This window comes from Trachemys scripta, chromosome 1 (assembly GCF_013100865.1).
Source record: "Trachemys scripta elegans isolate TJP31775 chromosome 1, CAS_Tse_1.0, whole genome shotgun sequence".
NCBI classification, from domain to species: Eukaryota; Metazoa; Chordata; order Testudines; family Emydidae; genus Trachemys; species Trachemys scripta.
Window position 1 is genome coordinate 65,867,131 of NC_048298.1, and position 20,291 is coordinate 65,887,421.

General features: G+C 38.2%; 1 protein-coding gene across 2 annotated transcripts in view; it reads left to right on the top strand.

Annotated features, from left to right (window-relative positions):
* Positions 1 to 19,499, top strand: part of TRHDE (thyrotropin releasing hormone degrading enzyme) — a 302,627-nt gene extending 283,128 nt beyond the window's left edge. The window contains exons 16-19 of one of the 2 annotated variants that reach the window (XM_034771582.1): positions 7,699 to 7,866; positions 8,450 to 8,590; positions 12,947 to 13,028; positions 14,721 to 19,499. In XM_034771582.1, coding sequence (XP_034627473.1) covers positions 7,699 to 7,866; positions 8,450 to 8,590; positions 12,947 to 13,028; positions 14,721 to 14,864 — 535 coding nt within the window. In that variant the 3' untranslated portion in view covers positions 14,865 to 19,499. Of the gene's footprint in view, positions 1 to 7,698; positions 7,867 to 8,449; positions 8,591 to 12,946; positions 13,029 to 14,720 lie in introns of those variants that run through there. The other variant, XR_004645855.1, reaches the window with a different exon arrangement.
* Positions 19,500 to 20,291: the final 792 nt, after the last annotated feature.

Here is a 20,291-nt window from a genome sequence, read left to right on the forward strand (position 1 = left end):
TAAATATAGTCATCAAGGAAAATAAGTTTCCGTTAAAGGTAAACTGTAAAAAAATAAAGAATGGAGCTTCTGATTAATTTTCTTTGTCAAATATTAGCCTAAATGATAATGAAATTTGTCACTTAATCAGAGAACTGACTAAACTGCATGCAGTTACATTTTAAGAAATTAGAACACAATTTGCCTAGAAGATAAATAATTATGGTCTGATTTTATAAGAGTATTTCCAATTGTTAGAACATTGTTTAAATAGGAGCAAGTACATACCAATTAATTTTAACTTAGAAGATTATTCTTAATTCATTGTAAAGCTTTACTAGTCAGTATCGTAAAAAAAAGATTTCCTGTAAAGGCACAGCAGGATTTTAATTAATTTTCTTCTAATTGTTTAATTTTTAACATATTTTCCAAATGTTTAAATTTTAAACATGAGCCTTGCTGGCCTAATATCTTATCCTCACCATCATATCTGTTGAGCAAGACAAATAAGATTAAATTCATCATATCAGCATTCAGAATGATGCTTTCAAAAATTAATTTTTATCATCCCTCTGAAGTGTCCATTATATTATCACTTTTAAAATGACAGCAGCCTACATAGCCCAGAAGAGATTTAATACAACAAGAGAATATGTTCTTCAGTGTGACTAGCTCAATAATACTGAAACAATAGTTAATTTTACCTGTTCAGTTCAATTAATCCAGTAGGCCAACAGTCTGCATGCTGAACTGGTGCTATGGGACTGTAATTTTAAAAGCACATTTTCCATGGAGCTGTACAACTACAAAATCTAGACCTGAGAGATTTTCACATGTTTAGATAACGATGAAATACAGGCCCATAATAACTGGAGGGAAGAGGGAGCAAGAATCCTCAGAAATGGAGAAAATTCAATTAGAAAGTTTACTGTTGAGGCAATAGTTAAAGAGAAATGACTTTGGGGATATTCACATTTTCATAAACAATTTTCATTTCCACAGAAAGGAACCCCATGTCTATAATCCTGATTACAGGCCTCTCATAGGAGTAATTTGTAGCTTTTCATAGCCATAGGTGTTATAGTTATTGAAGCTCAGGCTTTAAAAAACAGTGTGTGTGGGTTTTTTTAATTTCATTTTGTCCTAATGACTTAGCTTATACAAGGAGATCTAAAAACTTCCCTAGAGCTGTTGTCTGTATGATATTGAATAGATCTGCTGTGGTGCTGCAAATGTGCCTTTACAGATTTGGTGTCAAAAGAGTTTCATTTACAAAATACATAGTGGTGTTCAGGCTATTGACATGTGATCAATGCCATCCATGTCCAAATTTCCCTTCCTCCACACAGGATACAAATGATCTTCCGGTTACTGCCTGTGCTGATGCTCAGATCACTACTCTTGTCACATAAAACAAAAAAGATGAGGTAGCCAGGAAAGTCTGATGAGTCTGATGAGCTGTGCTGTAACTTGTGAAAGATGATGGAAGCCTCAGAAGCAAGGAACTCTGTCCTCACTATCATTCTTAGGTCAGACATCCCCCTAGCTGCCACGGTGTTCATTTCAGCAGTCCTACTGATTGTATCCAAACACTGAGTGGTAATCTCTCCAATGTGCAATGTGTGCCACTCTGATTAATGGGACAATCAACCTGCGAAGAATTACTTCTTTGCAGATACCTTTTAGTTCCTTTTGTTGCATTTGTTGACAAGTTGTGTATCTTGTCGTAAGCCAAAGAAAACAGTTCTGTTGGGACAGTCCAATAAGAGCTACTCTCTCTTTTAAACATGATACAATATCTGAGTCAAGACATAAAATACTTCTGCCAGTACAGTGAAACCTGACTCTGGTTAGTTAATTTTGTTACATTCACTGAGGATATCAGTTGTCCGCTCCAAATGTCATGATAATATCCTCATCCGATTTTCATTAAACATACATTCTTCTCATTGTTGTCAATGTATTAAATCCAAAATTGATGAAAAATAATGCAACATTGAAGTTAGACAGCATTTAAACATGCATACAAATATAATCAGGGAATAAAAAATGAATACTCTCAGAGTAAACTGTCCGCATTGCATACAATGTGTCTATATGCCTATGTACGTATGTGTGCTAATGCATCTAATAATCAGAAATATCGATATAGTTGCAATATAGTTAAGTTAATTTGATTTAGAAAACATTGAGACAAATCCTCCACTAATGTAAATCAGCACATTTTAGTATTCCCTGATTTCTTGTGTTTACATATGTAAACTTAATGTAGCATTAATAGAGTTTTTTAGATTTAATTTCCTTCTGTGGGTGCTTATTGAAAAAGAAAGGAATAAAAGAGAGATATAAACTGCCTGCACTTGTTAGTGTTTGAAACGTCCCAATTTGGACAGCTCCCATTCAAACTCAATAGAACTTGTGCTTCTATCTCAGGCTACGTCTACACTACCCACCTGAATCGGCGGGTAGAAATCGATCTCTCAGGGATCGAATTATCGCGTCTCGTCGGGATGCGACAGTCAATCCCCGAATCGACGCTCTTACTCCACCAGCAGAGGTGGGAGTAAGCGCGGTCGACGGGGAGCTGCAGAGGTCGATTTTGCCGCCGTCCTCACAGCGGGGTAAGTCGGCTCCGATAGGTCGAATTAGCGTAGCTGAATTTGCATATCTTAAATCGATCCCCACCCTCGTAGTGAAGACCTGCCCTCAGTTAAGTGCTTTTGAAAAATCTCACCCTAAATTCACACCTCCCTGAGATGAACAAGGCTTGGACAATAACGTTTAAAACTCATTGAAGTGAATGGGCTGGTAGAAGTGAGAAGTTCACACCTTTACTGCTACTATTTAAGAATCAGAATCATAGAAATGTAGAGCTGGAGGAGACCTTGAGAGGTCATCTAGTCCAGCCCTCCATATTGAAGCAGAGGTAAGTATGCCTAGACCATCCCTGGCAGGTGTTTGTCCAATCTGTTGTTAGAAACCTGCAATGACAGAGATTCCGTAACCTCCCTTGAAAGCCTATTCCAGTATTTAACTATCTTTATAGTTAGAAAGTTTGTCTGGAGACAGCTTCTGATAACATAGGCTTTGTCTACACTAAGAATTCTAGGCAGTTTTCCTACTCCTAGTCTAGCATTGATGCATCTCCACCGGTATTAGCAACCAAGGAATCACTTGTGTAGGCTGGGCATAGGCTGAGCTCCGCCAATGTTAGGAGAGTTACAGAATGGTTAAAAAGTAATGGGTGAAAGAAGGCAGCAACACCAGCAAGAGACTCCGAATTAGATTTTTTTGTTTGTTTGTTTGGAGGTTTGTGCTGTGTCTGTTTCAATTAGACAGATAGGACTTGCCTGTGCTGTAAGTATAACCATGCACATGTGAGGTTATCTGTCGTGGTTAGGGGTGGCTGGGTTCTCACACAGTGGTTTGTTGGTAATGTGGATAAGACAACATGGTTCTGTAACCATATAGGGGAACTATTATAGGCTAAGACATAATTCTGCTGGGACCTCTCTTAACCGTTTAGAGTTACAATGCCTTTGCCTTGTCTCAGTGGCCAATATATGGTTTGGAGGCTTTTTTTCCTACTTCTCTTGATGTACCGATGAGCAATAGAAGCATTAAAATGTTGAAAAGGCATATTATCTTCACTTCCCAATGATTGAAACATGACCAAAGGGATTTTCTTGAAATATTACAATAAAACTCACCATTGAGTTGAGGCTAAGAATAGAAAGCTTCAGCCCACAAAAAAAATGTTCTGAAGTTCTGAGTAGGTGGAAAAAAATGGGCTTTTAATGAGCGTGTCTCGATGTGACCTTCACTGTAACTTTTGCAGTAGTGTAAGCTATAATAAAATTTACAAAGAAAATTTCACTCAGTCTTTCAGTATCATGATACTGCAACTCAGATATTCGTTTGACAGTATCCATAATGACAGTCTTTTTTCAAATTTCTAAATGGCTGTTGCAGTATGCTGCACCCCAGACATTTTAGCCCAGCAATAGTAACTGGAAGCATTAGATTTTTGGTAAAAATTGTAATAATAAGGAAGAAAATATTCAGCAAAGCAGACATACATTTCTCTGAGAAGTTTCTATTTTTATCAGTAAAAATATTTTTCAGTGGAAAATGTTACACCTGATAACATGCATCAGAAATGAGAAAGAGGATAGTAGAGTCTGAGAGCCAAACTCAGTTGTTAATGTATGTTATTGGTACCATTGTACCTGCTGTGCCAGGTTGTGAATTTGGCCCTGAGAGACTGCTTCAGTAAATGATGGTCTGAGATTAAATTATCTGAGCTGTCCGTCAACTGACAGACTTTATTGCATAGCTGATTTACCCATTGGCATGCTGATCAGTTAGGTGAGTCTCCATGTATTTACTTTTCTCCCAGCAATATCACTGTAAGGCAGTATTTATTCAGATGACATCACACCATCAGCTGCTTAGCTACATAGCACCATAACAAAAGAAAACGATCTTGAATGTTTATGGATCAGTGTCTTAATAGATAAAGCACAAGATGGTTATTAGATGGTGTCTGCGACAGACCACCAAATCACACTAGGGAACATGATGACTGGCTCCTTATGCACCTATATATAATGTGTAGGGGGGGAAATTGTGTGATCATAGGGGATTTCAATTGGAGTAACATATGCTGGAGGTCTCATGCTGCAAGTACTAAAATGTCTTTAGAATTTTTAATTATAGATGACAATTTCCTAACTCAAAAAGTATTGCATCCAACACGGGGAAATTCTACATTAGACCTTGTCTTGACAGATAAAGAGGAACTGAACTAAAAAATAATGATAACATGGATACAAGCGATCATGACTTCGATCATATTTATAATGTGCACACAGAATAAAGCCCAACCCAGTGAAATATATATTTGGTACCAGGGCTTAAATTCTCAGAGATTATTTCCCGGAGCCCCACAGACCTGGGGCTCCAGGCTTCAGCTTTGGGGCAGGGGTCTCAGGGCTTTAGCTCCATGGGGGGTGAGCAGTGCTGGGGCTCAGGACTTCAGCCCAGACTGTGGGGGAAGAGGCACCAGGGCTCCGGGCTTTTGACCCATGGGGGAAGAGACGCCGAGGCTCGTAGCTTCATCCCCGTGGCTGGCGCCGGGGCTCGAGGCTTCAGTTCCGTGGTAGGTGCTGGGGCTCAGGGCTTTAACCCTGCAGCAGACGCCAGGGCTCTTGGGGCTTTAGCCCGGCCGCAGGTGCTGGGGTTCCTGCCTTGCAGGAGATGCCAGGGCTTCTGTGGGTTTGAAAACATTCACTGGACCTCTGCTCTGGCTAAATTTAAGCCCTGCTTGGTGCTTTAAAAGGGCCAGTTTCACAAACGTGAAAACAATTATGAGCCAAATCAGCTGGTAGGAAGAATTTAATCAGAAAAATATGAATGATCATTGGGAATTGTGTAAGAACACTTTACTAGCTGCCCAAAAAGTCAAAATCAAGGAAGAAGGCTGTATTAGATTAAAAAGTCAGCCCAGTTTAGCGAGGAAGTGAAAGCAGCTATAAGAAATAAAAAAAATATTAAATGGAAAAAAGGGGACGTTGATAGCTTCTGATTTATGTTCATTACTAAGAATTATGGAAATTGATAAGGGAAGCAGAGGGACACGAGGAGAACTCTATGGCCGGCAAAGTTAAAGACAATACGAAGGAATTTTTAAGTATATTAGAAACAAAAGAATCCTGACAATGGTATCAGTCCAGTACTAGATTGAAAAGGTGGAATTATCAATAATGCAAAAAAGACAGAAGTGTTCTACGGTATAAAAAAATTTCTACTGTATTTGGGGGGGAAAAGATAATGTTGTTATATCATATGGTAATCCTCTCTTTCTGTTCTACACTCAGGAGGATGTAAAACAGCAGCTACTAAAGTTTGACATTTTAAAATCAGCAGGTCTAGATAACTTGTGTCCGAGAGTTTTAAAAGAGCTGACATTTAAAAAGGGTAAATGGGATGACCTGGGTAATTATAGGCCTGTCAATTTGACTTCCATCCAAGGCAAGATGATGGAGCTGTTGATACGGGATTTGATTAATAAAGAATTAAAAGAGGGTAATATAATTAATGCCAGTCAATATGGGTGTATAGAAAAAAAGATGCTGTCAAACTATTTTGATACATTTTTTTAATGAGATCATAAATTGGGATGATACCGGTAATAGTGTTGATTTAATATACTTAGACTTCTGCAAGGCATCTGGGTACATTTTGATTTAAAAAACCTAGATAATATAAAATTGACAGGGCATACATTAAATGGATTAAAAGCTGGCTAACTGATAGGTCTCAAAATGTAATTGTAAATGGGCAATCACCATCAAATGAGTATGTTTCTAATGAGGTCCCATAGGGATCAGTTTTTGGTTCTGCACTATTTAACATTTTTAGTAATGACCTGGAAGAAAACATAAAATCATCAGTGATAAATTTGCAGATGACACAAAAATTGGGAGAGAGGTAAATAGTAAAGAGAACAGGGGTCAGTTGCACAGAGCGATCTGGATCATTTGTTAAGCTGGGCGCAAGCAAACAATATGCAATTTAATATGACTAAATATAAATGTATACATCTAGAAACAAAGAACTTTGGCCATACTTAGGGTGGAGGACTCTATCCTAGGAAGCAGTGAGTCTGAGAAAGATTTGGAGATTGTGGTGGACAATCAGCTGAACATGAGCTCTCAATGCAATGCTATGGCCAAAAGGGCTAATACAATCTTTGGATGCATAAACACATGGACCTGGAGTTGAGCTATAGAGAGGTTATCTTATTGCTGTATTTGGCACTGGTGCGACAGCTGCTGGAATACTGTGTCCAGTTCTGGTCTGTACAATTCAAAAAGGATGTTGGTAAATTAGAGAGCGTTCAGAGAAGAGCCACAAGAATGATTAAAGGATTGGAAAATATGCCTTATAGTGATAGACTGAAGGAGCTTACTCTACTTAGCTTAACAAAGAGAAGCTTAAGGGGTGACTTGATCACAGGCTGTAAACACTTACATGGGGCAAAAATGCTTAATGATGGTCTCTTCAATCTAGCAGACAAAGGAATCAGATCTGATGCCTGGAAGTTGAAGCTAGACAAATTCAGACCAGCAGTAAAGCACAATTTTTTAACAGTGAAGGCAACTAACCATTGGAACAACTTACCAAGAGCTGTTATAGATTCTGTATCACTGGCAATTTTTAAATAAATCTTGGATGTTTGTCTAAAAGATCTGCTTTAATTCAAACAGGAATGAATTCAGGGAAGTTCTACAGCCTGTTACAGACAGGAGAGCTGTCTGGATGATCACAGTGGTCCCGTCTGGCTTTGTTATGCATGAATCTGTATGCTGAGTTAGAAGGCTAATGTATGTGCCTTTGTACTTATATGGTACATTTGTGAGTTAGGAAGCTATAAGACTATACCTTTACACACCTATAGAGTTGTGATGGATGGGTGGAGGAAAGGAATTCCAGGCATATGTTATGCTACGCTACCAGAAATTTTACCAATTCAATATATGATTTTGGAAGTTATCAGTGAAGGGAAAACTCTGAAGATAAGTGTAATTCACCAAAAGTTCGTAATTGTTATGCTTTTTTGGACTTTTACAGGAATTAAAGTAGTAATGTCCTACATCCCTTTTCGTTATTCTGAACCTCCTTAATAATGCAATGCTCTATGGGTCGCTTTTTTAGAATCCCACTAAACGTCAGAGACGTCGTTTACTGTACAGGAGTTTCACTGATGGATGAAGATGTATGGGAGTTCATTTGGATGAAATTCCATTCTACCACAGCGGTATCTGAGAAGAAAATATTGTTAGAAGCCTTAACTTGCAGTGATGATAGAAACTTGTTAAACAGGTGGAAGTATCTATTTATGGTTTCTGATTCTTTGTCATTGATAACTGTTGCAGTAATGATATTGCTTCCCCATCTCAGCATTTATCTGTAAATGAGAGAGCCTGTTTTTAGAGCACAGAATCATTTTCTAGTTAGAATGTCACGTGGTTTTGTACTGAGACCCTTGCAAATGCATGAATTTTTCATAATTTCACTTCTAAACCATAGATAGGGCCGGGTTCACTTAGCCAACTTTTTGATCAACATGGTCTCAGTGTAGAGTTCATAAAGATACATGCAGTCAAGAGCATTTCACATGATCTCAGCTTTCATTGAAAATATTCCACCTGCAATTATGCTTAAATATCTTCCTACTTCTAGAGAACTCACAATCCAGTTGCAGGACTGAAGGGTTTTTTTTTTTTTATTCAGAAGTATGTGTGATCTTTGGAATCTCACAAATAAAAATCAGAGCTCTCCTGGCAATTTAAATAAATCTTTTAGCAATCTCTGGTCTTTGCTGTTTCATTGTTAGATGACGAGCTTTAAGGATCTTATTGGCAAAAACTAAACAGTTTTTTTTCCCCTCGACTCACTCCTAAAGGCTTCTGAACCTGTCTCTCAATTCAGAAGTTGTCCTGGATCAAGACGCAATTGATGTCATAATCCATGTAGCTCGAAATCCACATGGCAGGGATCTTGCTTGGAAGTTTTTCAGAGAAAAATGGAAAATACTAAATGCCAGGTAAAGATAATAGTTATTTGTAGTGTCTTATTTTCTATCTCTCTCTCTAGATATTTTAACTACCCATTTCTGTGTCTAATCCACTCTCTTTCTGTTCATATATAGTTCTGTCTATCAATCTATCTATCTATCTAATGCAAAGATGTGTGTATAAAATATATTTTATATAGACATAAAGCTATTCATAGATGTATCTATCTATGTATATCATCTATATATTTGTCCATTACTGTATTGTCTTTTTGATTGTATGTGCTGTATGTCAAATCCAACAGCCCTGTTCTTACTTAGACAAAAAACCTTCCAGTGAGAGTTTTGCCTGAGTTAAATCTGATTGAAAAATCTGCTTTAGAACATGGGAGCAGGACAGTGGAGAGAAACTTTTTGAAATGCCCCAATTTTTATGGAATGGAGGGGTGCTGAGTACAATGGGACATCTTTCACTGTCCCTCCAACTTTATGGTAACTTTACACACAATCTTCACTCGTTTGAAGGGCCAGCCTTTTGGATGAAGGTATACCTGACCAAGCGGGAGGGGGCGACCTTTGAAAAGCCACTCTCTGTGGTGTGCTGTGCCCCATAGCTGCAACTGTTTCCCTGTGTAATATAATTTGGACTCTTACAACATTACTCAGAATCCCCATCCATGCTCTTAAAACTCACCTGAGGGGAATTTTGATCTAGATGCAGGTAGGGAACTAATTGGAGATATTCTTGGTTCTTTTTGGATGTCTCCAAGACCAGCAGGGTTTCACTGCAGATAACTGGACATAACCAGGTTAAGGGAGCCCACACCTCATGTCTGCTCCATGGACAGTCAAAACCACCATCACCACCACCATAGCGATAGGAAGATTTGTCGGAAACACCATATTAGTGAATCTTTCTCAAAGAGTGTAGAATTTGGCCTTATGTTTGCTGTCCATGATGCTTTGGTTAGGTTTTTGGGGGCTAGCAGATTTTATGAGAGTTCAGTTCAGCTAGGAAAATTGGCATTGAGCAGAAATTTGGTTTTGGAAGTTTTAGTCCAGGAGCAAACTTTTAAAAACAAAGTCCCCCAGGCCAATTTTTTCCTATGGGACCCACCACCATGGTATCCTTGTGCCTTACAAGCAGTAAGGAACTTAGCACACAATGCACCTGTGCGGTTGGGAACTTCATTATCTCCCTTTTGATGGGGAAATGACAAAGGGCCCTGTTCTTGACTCGGGGCCAGCTTTGTACTACGCCAGTCTTGGGGCTATTCAATACTGTGCTGGTCCCTAAATACAGATTAGGACTTGTCTACACAAACATTGAGTTTGCGGCAAGTTGGGGCATGAATCTACTTTGTACTATCCTGGCACACTCAGACTATCCATGTGGACCCTGCTGACATGAATTAACAGTTCATTAATGCACTTTGATCTAGTCCTCTTTGAAACAGGACCAGACGAAAGCATTTAAGTGAACTGTTTAATGTATGTCAGCATGGTGCACATGGATAGTCTGAGTGTGCCAGGATAGTACAAGGTAGATTCACTCGAGTAATACATAGAGCTCTTATTGCATAATCCTGATAGACTGAAATGACTTCAACATGTCATGGATATAAATTTTGTAACAGGCAATTAAAACCTTCCATGAAAGGTCACTTAAAGCATCATAAAAAAATATGCAGTGAAACACCCAAGATCTGACACTGACTGAGGAATGTATGACAGTGATCTTAAATTTTTGTGATACTAGGACATTTTAGAAATGTGAGTTCAGTTGCACAATCAGTTGTGCAACATTTCATTGCAGACATTTAATCAAGGCAACATACTGTCCCAAGATATCCTTTTTCACAATGTTTATTTTGTCATTACTAGATATGTCATTTTATTAAATATTTTGATCATCTCTATGGTATTTCCCATTGAATTTATTATGAAATACTTAGCAGTTTGATACAGTAATATGAGGTATCCACGGACAATTAAATAATGCTAAAACTCATTTTCTATGAATATGCAATACTGTGTGTCATTTGGATGAAACAACAGCACCAAAATATTTTTCTTTCATGACATTTTAAAGTATATTTGTCACACCCCTCAACCAATGAGCAAAATTGTCAAAAGTGCTTAAATCCTATTTTCAAAAGTGATGTAGGTATTGAGGAACCTAACCTAAGTCTCACTACAAATTAAAGGGGGTTATGCCTGTAAATTCCCAATTCACTTTAGAAAATGGGACGCAGGATCCTTAGACAATTTTGAAAATTTTATCCAACGTCTGAAAATAGCAATCCCTATATTCCTTACTATGGGCCTGATTCTTCTCTGCCCTCTGATTTCATTTGCATCTGTCCAAAGTAGGCAAGAAATACTACTACACAAACCCAGTAGTATTATACACCCACTTTGCACAGATGAAATAGCTAGAAAAGTCGCAAACTATTAGAAAATCAGGCCCTGTAAATAAAGGAGCGGGAGAAGACTCCCACCATTCCTAGATGAACTGCTTCTGCGAGGCAGAAACACTTGTTCGCTGGTTCTGTAATGCCATTACTGTTTTCTGTGACAGTTTGTCAAGCTCAGTAGTTGAAAGAGGAGGTTCTTTTCCACAGTAAACAGTGCAGTAATTCACAAGGCTTAGTTTTCAAGGAAAAAATAAATTTTACTACTTGTTTACACTGTGGAAACAGTGCAGACTGCTTGAAAAATAAAATCCCTGCACTCTTTTCATGAGGTCACTTCTGTGAAGTGGACTAGTAACCTTGTCAAAAGGCCCCATCAAGAGGTGCTTCCAGTTTTCCAAACAATCAATTATGGGGCTGAGTTGCGAAGGTAACAATAGAGTGCTTTGTTTGAAAGCCTAAACATGCTTAAAAGATCATGAAGTCCATATGTCTTCCCATATTAAACATTTGCATCTGGATGTCTGTGTATGTAAGCGTGACTGAAGCTTTGGAAAAAGAGATGTGCTTGCTGAAATATCCATGAATAATTCAGTTATTAGTGAACAGGGAGAAGGAATTTTGATATCTGCAACACTGTTCCTTACACAGAAGTTCCAGGTAATAAGCAAAGGAACTTACCCCTCAAAAATAGAAACTTTTCCAACACAGCAAGTTCTTTTTCAGGGTTTTACATTTATTTAAATAGAGCTTTCATTTTTTTAAAGACTCTCTGGCTTTCACTACCTACAAGGTTAAGAGTAATTAATTTTAGTATAAGGTTGATATAAACAGAAAAGAAGCCCGTGGTTGTGCTAGAACTTTTCAATTTGAAGTATGAGTTGGTTCTCCAAATCTGTTTGGAGAAAGCAAATGTGTGAACCCAATTCTGCCCTCAGATAAATCCAAACGTGTGCACATATATGAAGTCAGATTTGGGCTCTCTATTTTTAAACACAATTATGTCCAGATGGAGGTAGGTAAATTAAGTGGTGTTTTAAGGACTAGTTCACTGTAGTTTTAATCAGATAACTGTTGCTATGTTGAATGATGCAAGTCCTGATAAAATACTGCGTGGCTACTCTTAGAATGCAACTTCACATCACAGAGATTTTAAAGAGATTCTTCCATGTGTAATGCAAAAACCCAGGAGCCATCCTTTTCCTTGGTTTATCTTTAGCCTAACGGATGTAGATTGGGTTTTTTTAAATTGGGTACACTAGAACTTTCAGACAAGCAGTGGAATGAGTGGTGTTTTAATAACCACTTTCCAAGTAAGTGAATGTGGAATAGCATAGTTCAGTGAAGTACAGTATATTTAACAGCAATAGCAAGACGCAAATTTGGCTTCAGACACCCAGCATCCAAGGCATCATATTTTCATTGGTTGGTTACCTCTTTTGCAGGGCTATACAGGGAAAGTTAATTTAGAGTAAGGTGAATTGAGAATTTAAAGTGAAATAACTATTGCTGATTAACTCCATCTAGGGACACTCTTATTCTGGAATAAGAGCATCCACAGAGAGCTAATCAGGAATAATTAGTCCGCTTTAAAATCACACACTATTTTATACCAGATTAATTTTCATCTTTAAACAAGCCTTTAAGTACTGGAAGGAGACCACCAGATTCAGCTCATTTATGTAACGACTACTAGTTATGCAAATGAGATGGGTAAGGAAAAATGGAAAAGAGAGCACAAAACTAAAAAAAAAGTATGTTTTAAGGCTTCAGCTGCAAAGGTGCCACATGCTCTTTCCCTAAACTGGCTAGTCTTCTGCCTCTTGGCTTTGCAGTCTGTATGGACCAGTAGTTACCATTACTGAATTTTGAACTGGCTATAGTCCTTGAATGGAAATGTGTGTAATCCAATACTTTCATTCAGTTGATATACTTACATTAATTTGATATGTGTGTTTTTCTGCCCTTGAAGATATGGAGAAGCATTATTTATGAATTCCAAACTTATCAGTGGAGTCACAGAATTCCTTAATACTGAAGAAGAACTAAATGAGGTAAATATTACATGCATCTCAGTGCTTGAACTTGTGTTTATCTTATTTTTTTTTAACCTTTTAAGTCTTGGGATCTTAACCCTTTAAGTCTTAAAAGCTCCATGTTTTGTGATAAGAGTAGCGGACAATGCCCATGTTCTGTCTCCTGTTCCTTCACCGTCAATACTTCAAGTATTGAGGGGGATAGCTGTTAACCATGACATTCTGACCAGATTCTACTTCAGTAATTATATACATCCTACCTAAATTAGCCCAATCTTTGAATTGAATGGATCCTTCACCTGCCTGTCTGAGGTTGTATGGTAGTTTTGCAGCTGCCATGTATCATCTCACATGGATTAAACGATTCGTACACAATGTAGTCATGGCTAACCAAAGGCTGGTTACAGCCTTCATGGCTGTGCTGTACTCTTCTGTGCACTCCAGGTTTGAAAACTCAGAACTCAAGGAATAGCCCCAGCTGGCTTCCTCAAGGCCATCCATTTGGGACTGATATATCAGCCTGTTGTCAATATCGAGACAGCGGGCAAGGGCGTGCTGCACTCTGGGTTCTCACCTCTATAACATTGGTAGGCTGCTCCATTTCCCCTGAGACAAGCTGGCCATGAAAGTATATCAGTAAAAAAGAGTGCAAGTATAGGATCTGCTCCTAAAAGATGCAGAGCACCTCCTGTGAGGTGTTAAGCACCATCTGTAAGTTCTGTTAAGGCTAGTGGGAACTGAAGTTGTTGAGCACCTCAGTTGCAGGATCAGACCCGTTAGCTTTAAACAAATGCATAAAATGCTGTAGTCTAAGGTCAAGTTTCAATAAATGCATGGAATTTAGCCTCACCAGGAGAGAAACTTTTGCCAACTATTAACACCCTCTCCTAAAAACCAACAATTTGACATATGAGATTACCACCAACCCCTGGAGCGCAGGCCACCCTACCACGTCTTTGTCTAAATCTAATATTAATCCAATGAGAATCAGTGCAATTAAAAGCAACTCAAATTCTGATGCCACATCTACGGCAACCCAAATCTGACTATCATACAAGTCAGAGCTTTTTGCTGACCAAAACCAAAGTTTCCGTGTAACAGAATCTTTTTCAGTAGTCCAGAATCTGAGAATAATTAGCAACATACTGCTCTTGGTAGGTTCTTCACATGTAGCTATGGTCAGTAACTTCTTAAATTGATCCACTCTCCTCTAAACAATCAATCTATGCAGCAGTAACATAAGTAGTTCTGCAAGGCTAAGTTAAACATCCATTATAATGTTTAATTAAATCAACCCTCTTTAGAGGCAGCAGGGCTGTTTCAGTTTGACTTTTGCTTATAAAGCTGAACTGGGAGCATTTCCAACACTCCCAATTTAGTTTCTTAAGTAGGAGTAAAACTTCAAAGCAGACCAGCTGTCTGCAAAGTGTAGCAGCTGGGCTACAAGAGAGAACGAGGAGATGATATTAATGTGATCCGGCATTGACATGTCAATATCTTACAGTGCAATTTGAAGCAAACACATCACACCTAATTGACACAGTCTGCTGTCTTACTGCATTTTGCAATAAATCTCTCTACATGATATTACATTTACTTCAGCAGTGATCGTCGAGTTTTGTCCTAAATATCTGATTTGTTTACATGCATTGAAGAGAGTTCCTCACTTCAGTTCAATTTTAAATTGTTGATTTTAAATTGTATTTCCAGCTGAAGAATTTTATAAAGAGCTACAAGGAAGGAGTTGCCTCCTCTTTCTCTCGAGCTGTGGAAACAGTGGAAGCCAATGTACGGTGGCAAATGCTTTATAAAGAAGAACTATTCCAGTGGCTAAGAAAATCCCTGATACACTAATCTCTGTTTCTAACTAACCATTTAATGGGAAGTTGTGCAAGAGGAGGTACAATACGTGAAAATCTGAAAGCGTTTGACATTGAAATGGTGAAGACAAGATCAGAATTGCAGGGAGTTTTCTTGCACTGAGCTCTTATTAAAACTGTAAAGGAACTCTTGCAAGAAGAGACGGTCATGAATGCTTGTGAAATCCAGTCCTCAGTGTACATGACCAAACATGATATTAAGTGGTGCATGCAAATGTTACCGTCAGTTTGAAAAAACTTCAAAGAGTATTTTGTGCATGGTTGTATGGTCCCTGCCTGTAGTCCAGCATGCTTACCTATAATGACCGAGTTTTGTATGTGAATTCCTGTTACATCAAAGATGGGCATTATGCAAAAGCACAAACACTATCTATGACAATCAGTGTTGCAATGAACAGAAGTAATGGAAAAAAGGAGAGGAAAGTTTGTAGGGCTCCAAACACAGGGGCGGCATGAGATGTAAAGTCATCCTTACATGATAGATGCCAATCATTTCAGCACTCAGATTGTCTCTTAATGATTATAGGGATGCCAACTCATTTTTGAGTTGCCAGTTGTTATATATGCAGTCTCCCCATTTCCGCATTTAAATAAAGTGTACATACATTGAGAGACACCACTCACCTAGTACACTGTAATTTCGTTAGCTAATTATATTCACTGCTGATCAGTGAAAAAAAAACATTTTAAAGCTCTAATCGTAAATGTATACAATGTTTATGATGAGAACTTTGCATAGCTGCTTGGACAAAATCCATAAACCACCTCCTCTGAGTGATTTTATGAGGCAGTGGTATTCTGGATGTGTTACTCAATTGGTGTAGTAATTACGCAGCTGCTAATGCACAACTATCATAAATACTCATCAAACTCAAATGGATATAGGCAAAAGAGGAGAATAACCTGGATCCATGAACACAAAATTAACCAGTAAAGCTATCTTGCACATGGAAGGCCAGCCTCTGTGATGATCTAATATAAAAGACAAATAACCTAGATACTCCATGATTGTGTCAGCATTTGAGTGATATTTTCACTCAAATACGCTCTTATCATTTTTGCCAGCTCTTTTTTTAACGTTAAATACAGATATATATTTGTAATGGCTACTGTTAAGAAAACACTTCTACTTCTATTTCCCTTTTCCTGTGATTCACATAAAGTATTCCAGAATTCTAAACATGAATATGATTTTTTTTTCTCCCAATCCTACAATTTACTGAATTTGCTAGCATTTAATGACATTCTGCACCACTGGTGGCATCTATTGGGAATGAAAACTGATGTTCTCATCTTAGGCCCAAAAATTCTCCCTTGCTGTGCAGCATGGAGAAGAGCAGAACCACAGAAAGATCACAGGAAGTGGGTTGTGGTAGTTCAGAGGTGGGGATAGACATAGTATTTCTGCCCCTGCCATTTAACTGTTTCTGGCCCTTCTGCAGCATGAGAGGTCAGCTCTCTGCAGCTGGGGGAATGTGGCCACCCAAAGTCGGGAACATTTTACACAGCAGTTCAGCTCACAAAATGCAGCATGGTAGTAGTAACTCATCCTCAACCAGTTTTTCACAGATGGGTCACAAGTTGGCACTGTGCAAGGAACCAGCTAATATCAGCATATTGAACTGGCAGACGAGTTCTTGCAGTGGTGTAAGGGGAGAAGAGACTCTCTAATATAGCCCCTTGTTCCTATGGAACTCTGTTCCTCAAGAGCTGATAGCCACATCCCCTGAGTATCCTGCTCTACTACTAACTGTACTGACATGAGTTAATGCAGCAGAACAGCGCCAGCCCAGGAGCTACAGATCTCTACCCTCTCCTTCTGTGTCTAGTGTGACCTTACAAACAAGAGGGAATCCTCTGCCCCTGATAAGCCCTATACATTTTGTGTTGCAGTGTTAACGAGCTTCTGCTTTCCTCCCAAAGACATTTTCATGTCTGTAGAGTGAAATACTCTTTATGTATCTTTTACCTACCTCACAGGGATGTTGTGAGGCTTACTTAATGTTAGTCTAGCACTTCAGTATCCTCTGAGGGAAGGCATTTAAAAGTGCAAAGAGCTGTTAAGTGGTTGGCCAGACTCTGCCTCAACACCAGTATGTAGCTGCACTTTTAAAATTTGATGACAAAATACCATGTAGATCTGTCATATCAAAACAAAGCCAGAATATGCTTACCAGAGCCTTTGGCAAGTCCCTTCAAACCTTTGCTGGTCAAAGAGACTACAGGAAGTTAAATGCTTAAACATGAATGGGCTTGGAAATTTCAGTAAAAAGGTGTCCTTTTTTTGATGTGCCCAATGATTTGAATATCTCAGATTGCATTCTGCCATCTCGTTGTTCACTTGGTGGTCACTACAGTTTGAACTTGGGACATTTGGGACATATGTAGAAGTTTCTGACCTTTCCAATGATAATGGGCTAATATAAAGAGCAGCCTGACACATTACAAAATAGTGATTTGCTTTTAGTCATGTGAATTCCAGAGTGCAGAGCAGTTTTCGTTATTGCTTTCTTAGAAATAGAATTCTAATGGTTTTTAGTCTTTTCTAGTAGGTTACATTAATGCTGGGTGCAAGTATAACATTTTAGTTGCTGTATTTAATATTTTAGTGGTATTGAGAGACTGGTCTACCACAAATATCAAGCCCTAGCTATTTGTACTGTACATACCAATTGTTGTACTGCATATAATTATTGTATTATAGTGATGTCATATTACTGCTAGAGTTAAGGTCGAGTTGGCCCTTTCCATTATAAATACCTAATGTTTATTTTTTTAATATTTTGTATTTTGCTGTTTTGCATTGAATCAGGCTTAAATTTAAATGGCTTAAATCAAATAAAACTATAGCTGTTTTCTACAGTACTCAGAAACCCTGCATTTAGGTATGTCTTCAGATTCTTTTCTTTATAAGTTCCAGACAGTGATGTATTAAAGAGCAGCTGATACCTCATGGAAAGCCTTACAAACATTCTTTTTAGGAAAAAAAACTGTTTATCTCATTAATTTTTCTCCTTTGTTCCCCTATCCATAACTAGAGACGGGTCTTAGCTCCAAAATTTGGATTGTGATCCAGATTTTGAACATTCTAAATGTCAATGTACGTTTTTTGTTTGCTTCATTCAAATGCAGGTTTTTTGTTTGGTCCATTGTAGCGAGGAGGAATAAACTGCAAACTTTGGAATTACAATGCAGTTTGGATTCTGAACTCCCCCAAAGCACCAGGGGTGTTTTGATATTGCAATTTAGGCCCACCTCTACCCTTAACACTTGTATGAACTCAGAATCACGTTCTTTATTCTTCTTCTATAGCCAGTGTTTATCCCTTACTGAATAATGTAGGGGATAGATCAACAGTAGACACAAATAGGGGCAACTCCAGGATAATACGATAATTTATTGTATTTGTATAATACCCTCAGGAAGAAAATCTGATGGTTCCTTGATGCCAGTAAAGTTACCCCAACTTATATCAGTAGTGAATTTGGCCCATAATAGTTGGTGGTACCATAACCATTAACCTAGCTGCTAATGATGACTAGACTAGAATTATATGAATATTTTCTTCTTAAACCAAGTTTTACCCGAGTTGTTGTTGGATGTATATGAGCATTAGCTTTGCATGATTTTGATGCAGAACTATAGTATTTCATTAACTAGGGCCAGGTACACCTGAAACCTTGTGATCCTTTCAGTGCAACGGTGTGAATTCTAATCCTATAATGGAAGCTGAAGGTGGATTTTGTGTAGTTTTGGGGTTGTGAGTATTTCACACAGTTCTAAGTGTCACACAGAATTGTGACCTCCATCGGTGCCAATAAACTCTTTCACAACAAAGATCCCGATTCATCCAATTAACTCTTTAGTAACAAAGAATAAAAGAGAAATAACTATATACATATATATTTACTAAAGCTATTATATACATGAGTCTACAGTCTACAGCCAAGTTTCCCATAAGGTGTCAGCAGCTCTATTTATTTTTCATAGACTATTGCAGATAGGAAGAGCAACATTTTCAAACATGGGTGCCAATATTTTAAACACCTAAATAAAAGTGGCTTTATTTTTCAGACCTGCTGATCACTAACCATTCCCATTGAAATCAAAATGTGGTGTGAGCAGAGCTCATCGAAAAATTCAAGATTTTCCATGAGAAAAAAGGGACACATTTTTCAGAATTGGTTTTCAATCACCTCTAATGGCAAATGCTCAGCATATCTCAGTATTGGCCCAGACTATTGGTCATAGCCACACATCTTACAGTGCAAGTTATGGGCAAGAGGGAGTATAGGGAGTGTTCTCCTGAGCCGGTTGGACACCGGGCCATTCTCCCAGCATTAAGGTAGAGCAGCCTGAGGGCGGATTTAACTTCCATCTACTGCCAATAGCCCGAAAGGCCAGTAAGTAATTGAGAATCACCAGGATGCATGGAAGCCTCAGCCAAGCTCTTTACACTGTCAGCCAGGAGGAGGTTGTCATAAGAACCCCTATGCCAGTTGCATATCACTGGGAGATCTTCTTAAACTAAAATGATGGCTGGAAGTTGACACTAGACAAATTCAGATTGGAAATACACTGTAAATGTTCTAATCAACCACTGGAACAATTTGCCAGGGGTTTGTGGTGGATTCCCCATCACTGGCAATTTTAAAATCAAGATTGAGTGTTTTTCAAAAAGATGTCCTATAGGAATTATTTTGGGGAGGTTCTATGGCCTGTGTTATACAGAAGGTCAGACTAGAGGAACACAATGGTCCCTTCTGGCCTGGGAAGCTATGAATCTGTGATCTTCCTGGGGCTTTACATACCATATCTGTTGGTGTGCTTGCACCGCTAGGGAGAATCTGGACCATTTGTTTTAGACATCTAAGGTGGAAAACATTGACCAAAATCTTTGAAAAGGCTTAGATTTCTTTAATGTCTGTTCTTTAAAACTCATTTGAAACAGGTAACATATTTTGAATTTTAAAATACCTGCAAAGAGCCCTATAGTACTACTTTTTTTTTTTTCAATTTATTTTTTTAAATGTTGAAAATTCACTATTCACTTTCAGGGGACTTTTTCTAACAAAGACCTTAGAATGTTGTCACTGCAAATGTATGAAAGTGCATTGTCATGTCAGAGTGTAAGGAAGCTATGTCAGGGCAAGTTCATGGATCTTTTATTAGGATTACAATATGTTGGCAAAATTGCAGTTTGTCAGTGCAAGTCTGTGTTATGCCAGTGTCAATGTGGTTCTGTTATAATACATAAAGCTGTAATATTAACATTGCTACAATTGTTAATAAGTTAATTTTCTGTCACTCTTGAAAGAAATACTGACATACAATGAAGGAAACCGTGACTTGTACAAGTATTCCTTGCTGACATGAATACTCCCATTGTAACTAATGAGGA